The 13,384-nt window shown below is 36.5% G+C and overlaps 1 protein-coding gene across 5 annotated transcripts in view; it reads left to right on the top strand.

The window, feature by feature from the left end:
- Positions 1 to 13,384, top strand: part of LOC144377748 (uncharacterized) — a 244,077-nt gene that overhangs the window by 79,365 nt on the left and 151,328 nt on the right. For all 5 annotated transcript variants that reach the window (XR_013438791.1, XR_013438792.1, XM_078049653.1 and 2 more), the window contains one exon: positions 1,250 to 1,330. Coding sequence is in view for 3 of the 5 variants with exons in the window: in XM_078049653.1 (XP_077905779.1) it covers positions 1,250 to 1,330 (81 nt within the window). In the remaining 2 variants the exon portion in view is untranslated. The remainder of the gene's footprint in view (positions 1 to 1,249; positions 1,331 to 13,384) is intronic.

The raw sequence follows: 13,384 nt of genomic DNA on the forward strand, positions 1-13,384 counted from the left end.
CCTTTCATATGTTTCTTTGTCATTTATATTTCCTCTTTTGGATTCACGTCTTTTAGCTATTTTTCCTCTGGAACCGTTTTTTGTCGTGTGTGTGTGTGTGTGTGTGTGTGTGTGTGTGTGTGTGTATGTTTTATTATATCCCACATACTAATGTTTTGTTAATTTCCCATGTGATACATTTGTTTTTACTTTCTTTATGATGCCCTTTGATAAACAAATGATTTTCATTTTAACGTAGTCAAAATTACCAGTATTTTCTGTTCTGGCTACCTTTTTTATGATGTAATCATTAAGATCTTTAAGATAGTCTCCTATTTCTCTACTTAAAGTTTTCAAGTTTCATTTTCACACTTCCGTCTTTACTCTATCAATAGCTGGTTCTATGTATAGTTATGAGAAATAAATTATTATTTTCCCAAATGGATGGCCAAGAATGTATGCATCTGCTTAGGCAATCAATGCAAAATATTACAGCCTGGGTGGGTTAAACAACAGAAGTTTATTTTCTTGCAGGAAGTCCAGGTCAAATCAAGGTGCCATCAGAGTTGGTTTCTAGTGAGGCCTCTCATCCTGGCTGGTAGACACCTACCTTCTAGCTATGATCTCACAGGCTCTCTTCTCTGGAAGGAGAGTCCTGATAATTCTTCCTCTCTGTATACGGATGCCATTCTTGTCAGATGAAGAGTCCACTTTATGATGTCATTAACTTTTGTCACTTGTCTCCAAATATGGTCACATATAGGGTTAGGATTTCAACTTATGATTTTTTTTGGGTGGGGGAGAGACACAATTTCATCCATAACGAAGTGCCTCACCATGTTACTACTGATTGCATAGTCTATATCCTCCCCCTCCCCCTGCCATCTATCAGATGTCCATATATGTGGGGTTCTGTAGGATAAGCCATTCTGTGTTCTATATCATAATCCATAAGTCTATTTGAAATCCTTGCAACAAGATCTTGTTCTTAAGTATTAAAGCAATAAGTTATAATTTCTCTTTGTCTCTTTGCCTTGCTATTCTTTCTTAGGAGTATAGTGATTATACTTAACCTTTTGTTCTTCTTCATAAATTTCAGAATCAACTTGTCAACTCCCAATAACAACCTTATAAAAATTTATGCTGGAATATATTGCATCTATTAATCAATTTGGAGAGCGTGGGTATATTTACAATACTGAACATTTGGATCCTTGAACATGCTGCTATCTTTTCATTGTCTTCTTTTTTTTTTTAATTTATTTTTTAGTTTTCGGCGGACACAACATCTTTGTTTGTATGTGGTGCTGAGGATCGAACCTGGGCTGCACCTGGGCTGCACACATGCCAGGTGAGTGCGCTACCGCTTGAGCCACATCCCCAGCCCCTCCATTGTCTTCTTTCTCCTCTTTTCTCCTTACTTCCCCTCCCTCCCTCCCTTCACTCCCTATTCTCCTTAGAGGCAAATATTCTAATAAGTTTGATGTGAATTTTTTGTTTTGCATGTGTTATTGCAACATATGCTTGTGTGTGTGTTTTGAGTTTCATAAGCAACATTATATAATACATTTCTTTCTCCTTTTTATTCTTTTCTTACCATCCCTGGCTATTAGATGTATTTAATTGCTTGTCTGCACATCTACAAAGTTGTTGCTACCTACTGCATGCAACTCAAAGTGTAATGCTACCTTATTTTACCTGTTCTTTGGTGATAGCTACCCACTTATGATTCTAAATTTCAGTTTCTTCCCAAGCTTGGTAGTTTATAATTTGTTTTCAGAAATGATCAGTTTTGTCTAAATTTTCAAATTTATTAGCACTAAGTATTAACACTATTCTCTTATTAAATTCTAATCTGTTCTGTATCTGCAGTTATAGCCCTCTTTCATTTCTAGCATTTCCTTGTGTGTTCTTCCTTGATTATTTTCTTGGCTGATTTCCCCATAGGTTTGGTTGTTTTATTAAACTTTTCTCAAGAACAATCTTTTGGACTTGTTGATTCTCTTTATCTGTTTTCTATTTCATCTGTTATTCTCACTATGCTGTTAGAGATTTTATGATGACTTTAAAATACCTAACATTTATTGAGTGATTGGCATGAGCCAACACGGTTGTATATACCTTATGAAATTTTATTTTGTCTTCATGATAAAGATATAACTACTATTATATCTATTTGAAAAATTAGAAAATTTTATGACAGTCATACAAACACTAAACCATAAAGCTGGGATTCAAATCCAAGCCACATATACTGTACCATTTCTCTCTCTCTCTTTTTGAAACAGAACTTGAAGAATAAAGACAATATTTTAACTCCAGGGAATAAATTAGTGATGTTAGCATTTCGGGTATGATATGAAATCTTTGAAAATTTTTGTAGAATTTGGAACTGAAGTTACAGTCAGTTCAAGGCTACTCCCTTCAGCAAGATTTCTATGCTGAGGATGGCAGATTAAGAGAACCTAATTATCATATGAGTCCTATATAATCTTTATTTCCAGAGATGTCTGAGCCAAAAAAAATTTGTTAAACATATCATGAAATGCTTCCTGCAAATTATGAAATTGTCTTTTTCTGAATTACTACTCTTTTAATTTCAGTTTTGAATTAGCTTATTTGCAACCAGTTTTCAAAGCATTTTCAAATACTGCTTCTAGTTCTCACACTTCTTACAACTTCAGCATACTGTTAGGTAGACAGGATATTTATTATTTCTACCCTATAGATGCAAATATGAAAAGTTAAATAACTTGCTCAAGGTCACGTACATAGTGAGTAGCAGAATGGTTCTAGTCTGCAGATTTCCTCACTCTTAGCTTGTTCCTTGCTTTTTAATTCATGCTTTGCATGTGTACTTATTTTAGACCTTCTCTATGTAAGGTACAGTGTTGGATACTGTCATATAATAGAAAGTATAAGTCATAGATATATGAGATTCACAAAAATAATTATAATAAATATTACAAGAGATATTCAGGTAGAGGGTTACGAGAAATTCAGAGGAGGGGAAAATTTTACTTTTGAGTAGGAGGAAGAGGAGAATTCTAATATTTTTCTATGGTGACCCAAATCAATCTTAAGAATTCATTAGCATAAAAAATCCAGAGGAATTTTTGGAAAATTTGAAACATAATACATCCAGTAGACCAACATCCAGAAAGCAAGGAAATTCTGGACGGAAATTAGTAAAGTGGTTAGCGCAGTATACCATAATTTGGGGAGCTTTTCAGATTTCTCTAGGACTGTGGTAAGATCGCCCTTCTTACCACCAGACATGGCCAATTTCTCCTTTTACAACCAAGAGGAAGGATATAAATGATTAAAATCCTTCAATCTTGTTCTCTGTCATTTATATTATTTCTTTGGCTTAATCTTCCACATCCTCAGTCCCTTCTCTGAATATCCATCCCTTTATTTTAACATCTGTCTAACCTGATTCTCCCTTAAAAGGAAGACACTGGGAACACTAGTTCATTGCCCATACTCCTTTCCCCTTTATATCAACCTTCTTTTCTCAATTCTATCCTCTCTAACTAGACTAAATCCCATCATCCATCACTCCCTGTATGCACTGTAAACATCCTTCCCCCTTTCTCTCTCCATTAGACTCGCTTGGCACAACCACAACTGTGGCTGAATTCAACCCTCTATCTTCTCTCTTCCTGAAACTGAGCAGAGTGAGGACAGGGAGGGGAATCTATCACCACTGTGCTGCATGCACTAACTTCAAATTTACAACCACAAAGCTCAAATGGACCTTCAGCACTGCCCTGCCAATTTCCTTTGTCTCTCTGGCCAATTTACTTTCCCACTCTTTGAGAAAATCGTTTCACACCTCTGTCTCTTCAAACCTACTCTCTTCTTCTTTCTCAAGGTTGATGATCTCACTTCCTATCTCACCATAAAATAAGAACAATCAGAAGAGAAAATGTATCTTCCAACACCAAATTCCAATCTAAGTATGTCTGCACCCCTATCAACTGCCTGTGCTCTTGATAAATGATATAAACTTTCCTAATTCCTATCAAATGCTGTGGATTTGCTCTCGCCTCCTGGAAAGTAATCAAATTCTCTCCTCTCCTGCAGATCAGGTTCCTTGTCTCTGGTCCTTTCCATCGACAAGCAGACATGAGGGAATGACCTTTGTTGAGGGAGAATTGCTCATTCACTCCTCCAGGGAAGAAGTGAATGTTCTGATTGGTGAACAGAGAAGCTGAACTTAGTCCCACCTTCCTTTCACTTTCTATTCTTTTCCTTTAAATCATTAATTTTACCAGGACAGACCCTTAAAAGAGAAGGTCTGCAGTTGTTCAGCACTGCCAAGGACTGGGCAGATAAATCTGCCTACTTCTCTATAAAATATTATCATTTACATATTAGATAATAGAAATAAGTTCAACCACCACGAGTTTTATAAGTGACGAAAGTAATACTTTGATCTTGGACTGCTTATTTTCCTACCTCTCAGTACATTGAGAAATTGGGCATATATAAAAAATCCAATATATCCATATATGTTGGATTCTGTCAAATCCCAACATATATTAGGAAAAACCAAAACCAAAACCAAACCAAAACAAACAAGCAAAACCTGCCCAAGATCTTCTCTTTCTCTTTTCCCCACCCTAATAGTAGAAATGCCATCTATTCACAGCCACATCCATGTTTATAGCAGCTCAATTCACAATAGCCAAGCTATAGATACAAACTAGGTGTCCTTAAATGGATGAATGGATGAAGAAAATGTGATATATATACCCAATGGAATATTACTGAGCCATAAAGAAGAATTAAATCATAGCATTTGCCAGTAAATGGATGAAACTAGAGAATATCATGCTAAGTGAAATAAGCCAATCCCATAAAATCAAAGGCTAAATGTTCTGATTTGTGAATGCTAATACAAAAAAAGGGACGTTGGGAAGGAGAATAATAGAAATAGATTGGACTAGACAAAGGGTTACAAAGGGAAGGGAGGGGGAGGGGAATAAGAAAGACAGTAGAATTTATTGATCATAACTTTCCTAGTATTGTATTTGTATACAGGATCAGGGTAACTCCACATTATATATGATCATAGGAGTGGGGATCTAATAGAATACATTGTATTTTATATAACTATATTCTGTCAAAATACATTATACTGTCACGTATAAATAGAAATTAAAATAAAAAATAAAAAAGAAATTCCATCTATTAAAGCCAAAGACATCACTCACTGTCAACTTGTCTTTCCCTTCCCTGTTAAACTGAACCAAATTTGGCCTGAGGATGCCTCCTTACTTTGTCCTTGCCTAATAAACTGCAACCCAACAGAGTATGCAAGTTGACTATAAAACCCAATTTAGGAGTATACATTTGTAACAAATAGCCGGGCCTCACCCAATCACAGCCGCCAAGCTCCAGTCAGTCACAGGCTGCCAAGTGATTGGACCACCTTCAGGTAAGACAAACACTGAACTGGCCCATCAATCTGTTTCTGTTTCTTATTTCCATTTTCCATCCATAAATCCTGGCTGCCCGCCTAACAGAGTGGAGCTCTCTGAACCCCTTTTGGTTTGAGAGTAGTTCTTTGCTCAATTAAATTCTGCTAAACTTAATTTGTCTAAAGTTTTTAGTTTAATCTACCTCTTTAGACTTTCAATCCCAACACACCCCTGAAACTATCCTGTCAAGACCTACTAGCGACTTTCATCTTGCCAAATCTGACTGTCGATTCTCAGCACTTGAATCACTCCATCTCCCAGCCTCAATTGCCACAGTTAATTACTCCATCTTTCTTAAAATAAAATGCTTCAGACCCACCCCACCGTCCTTGACTTCCTGAACAGCAGACTTTTCTTCCTGGACACTGCTGAAATTTTCCATCCTGCTTCACTGGGGAGCTCACTGGCCAGCTCCTCTATATTCTTCTTCATTTTCCTTCTCCCCTAAATAAATAAATTTCATCTGTCATCCTCTCATTGTTATTCACTCTCCTGTTCTCCATTCTTCCCACCATCTGCATAGGAGCTAGCACAGGCACTCCCAGACATTGGTAATGGCTCCCCTCCCTTCCTCCTTCCCTCTCTCCCTCCTTTCTTTTCTTTCCTACATTCCTCTTCATTCTCAGTGTTGTCACAGTGGACTCCCTTAACCTGGCTCTCCTTGCATGATGCCACCTTATAGGTAGCTCTTTCCCACATCCGTGTACTTCAGGGTGGAGAGGGAATCAGCAGCACACCTTCCCTCCATTGTTGTATGTTCATTCATATATAAAATATCCTCCTATTTTGAAGCTGCTCTTGGGGCTTCCCATTTCTGTTATTCTCCATCATCCCCCAGGTATCTCACCTTCCTTCATTGGGTACCAAACTCAGTCTTTAACTGGTCTTGCTTCTTTTTCAGTGCACCCACCTAAGGGCCTTTGCTTGCAGTATCTCCTTTTCCTGACTCGCTCTCCCTACAGTTTTCCACAGGACTCTCATTGTACTGCCATCCGCTCCGTGAGACCTTCCCTGATCATCCTATTTAAGTTAAAAGCCTCTCAATTTGGTATTCCTTATTTCTTCCATGCTTTATTTTTTCCAAAGCTCATTTTCCATATGATTTAATACATATTTTATTTTTTTGTTGCCTGATTCCTCCACTATAGTGTAAATATGCTGCATGAGAACAGGAATTTTTAACTGTTTTCTTTCTTTAAAATATGTCTAAATCATGGTAAGCCCTCCTACGTTTGTTGAACAAACAAATGGGTGGGTGAGTGATTGAATCCTCCTGGGTGAATTCAACACCTGCCTTGCTGGCTACTTTCTCCTTAACTGGGTCTCCTGAGCCCAGTGGCTCTCAGCTTTAGCATCAGTCTGCCCACATGCTCCATCTTATACCCAACAGCCTCATGGAACCCAGTCTTTTATGCCTTTAGATCCTCAGCTCCTTCCAAATGCCATGCACAGCTTTTTGGAGAGCATTTCAACAACAGCTGTGAAAACAACCAAACATTTTTTTGATATTGAAATTTTAGAAATTTAGAAATAGAAATATATCTAATGAGAAGAATATGAAAAATATACACATATATTTTTTGTGTATATGTATAGATATGTGTGCAAAGATGTCTATCTAAATTTTAATTATAATAGTGAAAAAACTGAAATAAATGTAAATGTGCATTAATTGGAAGAAACATAAATTACATAAACTGCCAACAAGAAATGTTAGATATCTATGTATTAAATAGGAAATGATTATTATTTTAAGAAAGTTATAATATAGTAGGTGTACTATAATCTCATTTTCATTGTCTATGAAATAATATATAACAAGTAGCATGTACATGTAAATTAGTTTACAAAGAGATAGGGTCTCCAAAATGTTTTCTTTCTCCTCTTTTGGATTCAGTTTTCTGGAAAGAACAAAATAGAAATTTGGGGTAAGACTTTCTAAGTTTGAAAATAACCCAAATCAGAAAAAAAAAAAGATTGAAAGGAGAGTTGATTATGTAACTGCTCTTTGTTCATATAGATAGAATTTTCATGTATATAAATATATGAAACAGCAAAATATTTTCAGTAAATATGACATGCTTATATAAATATGTCACTCAAATTGATAAGAAAATCACTAAGCCTAAAGCAACCAACAGATATGAATAGCACATTTTAAAGAAGAAATGTAAATGGGAAAAATATTTAAGCTCACTAGAAGTCAAATATCAGCTACAATTCCAATAGTATAATACCACTATTGAATTAGCAAGTTAGTAAAAATATATATATATATATACATACACACACACACACACACACACACACACACACACACACAGAAATGCCCTCTGCTTTGCCAGGTCACTAAAGCTCTAAGAGGAAGGAATAAAACTCTTTCTGTGTGATCAACTGCTTTGTTCTGAGACCCCAGCTCAGTGACTGAAACTGAGTAAGTGTTTAATAAACATCTGTTGTTTGAAAACTTGCCAATGAAGTCATGGTGAAGCTGAAGTACATTTTAAAAGAATGTCTTATAATGTCTTTTCACTTTTGAAAAGTTATTTCAGAATTATTAGTACTTTTTATCTTTTTAACTTTACTAGTTTCTAAACATAGTAAACTATATAAATTGACCCAGTCTTTCTTTTAAAAAGTTTAATTATTCCAATTCTGGTTTATTTTTAATATTTAGTATTTCTGTCCTTTATTTAACATTGCAATGTACTTATTTACATCATGTTTTAGGGCAACTTACAAGACAAATATCATGCCAGAGAAAATTGCTTTGTAAATGTAAAAATGTAAATCAAATAAAAATTCCATTGCAAGTCACTGGTAAGGCCATCTCTAACACTGATTACAGGACAAAATATTACCAAAACAATCACTGCCTTATTATGCAGGCTATAAAATACACTTTTAAAAAACGCAAAAGGTCAAGGTCTTTCTTTTTCTCATTTTCCAATCAGGTTGGGTAAATAATAGGGCATTAGAATGAAAAACTATAAGATTATAGTCCTTACTGAGGGGCTGAATACTATGGAATATTTACAACATAGAAAAGCACTAGTCTTTTGTTTCAGCTTTGATATTTGAGTGATTTGATTGAAAAAATGCATGGACATATTGCAGTTCAGTTGAAAATTGAAAGACAGGGCAGATTTTGGAAAGGTAAACACACCTGGGTACTATGGCCTAACGAGCCTGCTTCTGTCACAACTCAATCAACAATCAAAATGCATGCCTTTGGGTAAACAGGCGTTCATCTTCAGAGCCCTAAGAGAAAGCAATCTGGAGATTTACTCACGAAGCACCGCTTCCTGAACATTTTTGCCACCAAAATCTTTCCATGACTTTTTTCTTATCCTGCTACAATAAGGAAAGATGCTTCTTAATTCTCAAAAGCATTTAAGAATATTGGCCTTTCTTCTCTTTGTTTTTGAAAATGAACTGATATAAAGGAGAGAAAACACTGGACTAGATCTTTAGAAAATAGTTTAAACCCTAGATTTATCTTATGTAAAATCAGGTCAGTTATTAAATTATTCTAAGCCTCACACTACTTATACATGTAATAAAACTAATAACATTAGTCCTACTACCTTCTATAGTTATTGGAAAATTGTATGACAGGATGAGATAGGTTCAATATGGCAGATTAGAGGAAGGCTGCATTCTTAGTTACTCCATGGCTTGAGATTCAAGTAGTGGTTGTACTACTTATTAGCATGGTGGGTAAAAGAGGGATTTCCCTAAAATTCAATATTGTAAAATCAGAATGCTTTTGAGACTCAGAAATTGGGGTACATTAAACAAAGAAGAAAGACTACTTTGGAGCTAAGCTTGATGTAGTATTGGCAGCAGATGTGGTGCTGGTTTAGCACAGAGGGAAGGAGAAGACAAGAGGGGACAAAAAGAAACACAATGGGCAGATTTAATATGGAAAAACCTGAGATAAGAAAAGCAGCCTGGACTTGGCTGATTCAGAGGCTGCTCTGTGCACTAGTTCTTGAAAAGTGCTCTGTTTCTTAACAGGTTGCAGAGAGGTAAGATGGCAGCCATCTTGAGGCAGAGACATCTTGAGGCAACCACATAGCAGATGCTGTTGCAGAGCCAGGAGATCATAGCAAACACTGCCATGGATGTCCTACCAGGTGTCTACCATGTGGCCTAAGGTATCCTTAGCAGAATATGAGTGATATAGGCACAGAGAAGATTTACCTGGGGGAATTTCAAATCAGAAGAGCAAAGGGGAACCAAACTCACTTACTCTTTGAGCTGGTAGCTCACGTGATCAGATGAAGTGGGCTGGGAATCCAAAGAGTTGGGTGTGAATACACTCAGGGACTAAGCTTGGAAAGACTGTGCTCATGACCTCTCTTGCCTTAGGAGGAGAATTCTTGGAAGCCTCCAAACTCCTAACCTAGATAAACAGCTGCCACACCCTAAGGGGGTGTTGAATTAATCTTTCCAAAGCAGGCCCCACCCAACAAAACCTTTGAGGCTGATAAGACCTATGCCCAATCTGCCAGGACTCACCTTCATAGAACTCTGCAGTAGTTCCACCCTGGGCATGCATTGATCTGGTTTGTGCAGACAAAATTCTGACTGACATTACTTTTCATCCCATCCTACTTCATACTAGGGAGAAGGGAAGCTGAGGTTTATTTGAATCAATCTCAGCCTTAGGCCACTCCAATTGGCAGCTTGAAGAGCAACACAAAAAGAGGAAGGGGTTAACAACCCTAGACCTTGCTGTGGCTCTCAGTAGATAGCTGAAGAAAGATAGACAGGCATAGATAGTGACCATCTATTCTCATTGACAATTTTGACCACCTCAGTGGAAATGATTTCCTTAATTTTTCATTAAGAATATTTTTCGGGGCTGGGGATGTGGCTCAAGCGGTAGTGTGCTCGCCTGGCAGGCATGAGGCCAGGGTTCGATCCTCAGCACCACATACAAACAACGATGTTGTGTCTGCCGAGAAATGGAAAATAAATATTAAAAAAATTCTCTCTCTCTCTCTCTCTCTCTCTCTCTTCTCTCTCACTCTCTTTCTTTCTTTAAAAAAAAAGAATATTTTTCTTTTTCTTCTTCTTGTTGTTCTTCTTCTGTCTCTGGTGGACTTTTGCTGTGCTGATTTGTTGGTGAACATATATGCATATACACATTTGGTTCTTTCTTTCTTATTTTTAGCAATTTTTAATGTAGTTATTTTTCTTTGCCTTGTCTTTGAGGGTTAGGGTCTGGGGCTTGTATATGTATTCTTGTGTATTGTTTTCATTTGTTCCTCTTGTTTTTCTTTCTCTTTCCTTCTCCTTCTGCCTGCTGATGGTCAAATTCTCACTTTCTCTCTTGACTTTGTTTCTTCTCCTTCCTTATAACCATCATTTGCTGCATTTCTTCTACATTCTCTTTGTTTACTTTTTGAAATTGTAAACTCCTTTCTATCTTCCTATCACATTTCTTTTTCTCTTAATTAACTGTATTCTTACTATCTTTAGAACTAGTTGGTTTATATACTTCCTAGCCCCATCACTAATGTTTTTGCAATTATTTCTTTTGTGAATGAGTTAGATGACACCTATTGTTTGCTTTAATGCCAGATGAAGTTTATGGTTACTTATTGTTTTTGCTATTGGCAATTGCTGATGCCACTATTTCTGGATTTTGTGGCAATAAACATTGTGAATGCCATAGTAGAAACCAGGTATTTATTTTAATGATGAATATTGTTTGCATTGGTTGTTGCTATCTTTTGTTTCACCCTATTCTGTGAGGTGCTGGAAACCTACGGGACACTACAAGTTCACAGGGCAGAGACTGCTGCTGAACTAAACCCAACGAAAAGACATCACACTTTGCTCCACACACAAATCAGTGACCTCCAATATTCAGCTGTGCTTTAATACAAAGAATAGAAGATACAAAAGGCCAAAATTTTGAGCAGGTCTCAGGTGGGAATGGCTAAGGGGTGGGCCCTTAGGTCTTAGCTGTGGACATTTACTTCTACAGCAAAAACAGAGAAAATTAACACAAAGTCTGGGCAAGCCACACCTAAGGGGGGGGGGTCTTAAGATAGATTACTCTAGAACATTATAAAAGGTAACGACTATGCCCTAAAAAGATCCATACATAACAGTGGAAAAGAATTTCCTTCCAACAAATGCATAAAACCCAACAGAGAAAGATAAGAATTTTGAAAAAACAAGGTAATATGACACCTCCTAAAGTTCATAATTCACCAGCAACTGATCCCAAAGATATTAAAGCGGAAGAAATGTCAGGGAAAGAATTCAGAATAATCATTAAAAAATAATGAATTCTAAGAGACATAGAAAAATAACTGAATAAATTAAGGAAGTCAGTATATGATATGAATGAGAAATTCAATAAGAAAAAAATATTATAAAATAATCCCCCAAAATATTGAAAATGAAATACACAATAAATCAAATTTTAAAAAGTCAGTTGAAAGTTTTTCTAATAGAGTGGACCATGCTAAAGACAGAATATCAGAGTTGTGTTGAGAGCCACAGCCTAGTTGGAATGGCCCCTGGCATTTTGCCAGAAGTAATGGTTGAGAGGCAAGCCATTAAGATTATGCTGGATTGATTCAATTGTATATTAGACCTTTACACCAGTAATAGGGTGGCTCTTGCCCCAACTCTTTGGAGTTCCCGTTGAGTTCTCACGGGGTTCTGAGAGTGAATCCGCGAGCAGCCCAGTGGAGGCAGTTCCGGCTGGTGTATGGTGTGTTCCTGGAGGAGCTGCATTGGTGGTGTTCAGGAGAGTTCCAGGGGAGTGTGCATGCAGTGCTGTGGGAGTTCAGAAATAAAGTTTGTTCCTGCTGGAGTGGCTCGTGATTTGTGCCCAGCCAGACTGCGGCAGAATTGGAAGATGAAAGTATCCACCCTTGAATATTCAGACAGCATTAAAGAACAGAGAACAAGTAACCATGAACAGATAATACAGAGCTCTGGGACAAAATTAAGAGAACAAGTTTAAGAATCATTGGAATTCAGGAGGGTTGTGAAATTCAGTTAATGAAATGGATAAATGCCTCAGGGAAATAATAGCAGAAAAATTTCCAAACCTTCAGAATGAAATGAACATCAGATACAGGAGGAATTTAGAACTGCAAATAGACAAGATCAAAAAAGAACCTCTCCATGACACATTATAATTAAAATGCCTAACATACAGAACAAGAATGGCATTTTAAAAGTCCCAAGAGAAAAACGTCAGGTCACATTTAGAGGCAAGCCAATCAGGATCACTTCTGATTTCTCAGCACAAACTCTTTAAGCCAGGAGGGTTTGAAATGATGTATTCCAAGTCCTGAAAGAAAATAACTGTCAACCAACGCTGCTAAGATGCAGCAAAGATATTCTTCAAACTTAAAGTAGAAATAAAAACCTTCTAAGAAGAACTGAAACAATATATGACTATTAAATAGGCAATACAGAAGTTTCTTTAAAAAAAATACCCCACACAGAAGAAATAATAATTAAAAAAAACCAGAGATAACAAATAAACAAATCTTTTTTGAAGAATAGGCAAGCATGTGAGAAACAAGGCCAAATTAAACATGATAAATAAATCAAAATAGCATAAATTAATAAACACCTCTCTTTAATAACATTGAATGTTAATGGTTTCAAATCTCCTATTGAAAGACATAAGCTGGCAGAAGGGATTAAAAGATAAGACACAACTATATCTTGTTTGCAAAAGACACATTTTACAAAGACAGACAGATACAGGTTAAAAGCAAAGAGTTTGGAAATTGTTATACCATGCAAATCAGCTTGAAAACATGCAGGAATAGTTACTCTCATATATGACAAAGAAAACTTCAAACCAAAATTAATCAGAAGAGATGAAGACAGTCACTTCACATTGGTAAAGGGAAGAATCCAACAAAAAG

Source organism: Ictidomys tridecemlineatus, chromosome 5 (assembly GCF_052094955.1).
Source record: "Ictidomys tridecemlineatus isolate mIctTri1 chromosome 5, mIctTri1.hap1, whole genome shotgun sequence".
Classification (NCBI taxonomy): domain Eukaryota; kingdom Metazoa; phylum Chordata; class Mammalia; order Rodentia; family Sciuridae; genus Ictidomys; species Ictidomys tridecemlineatus.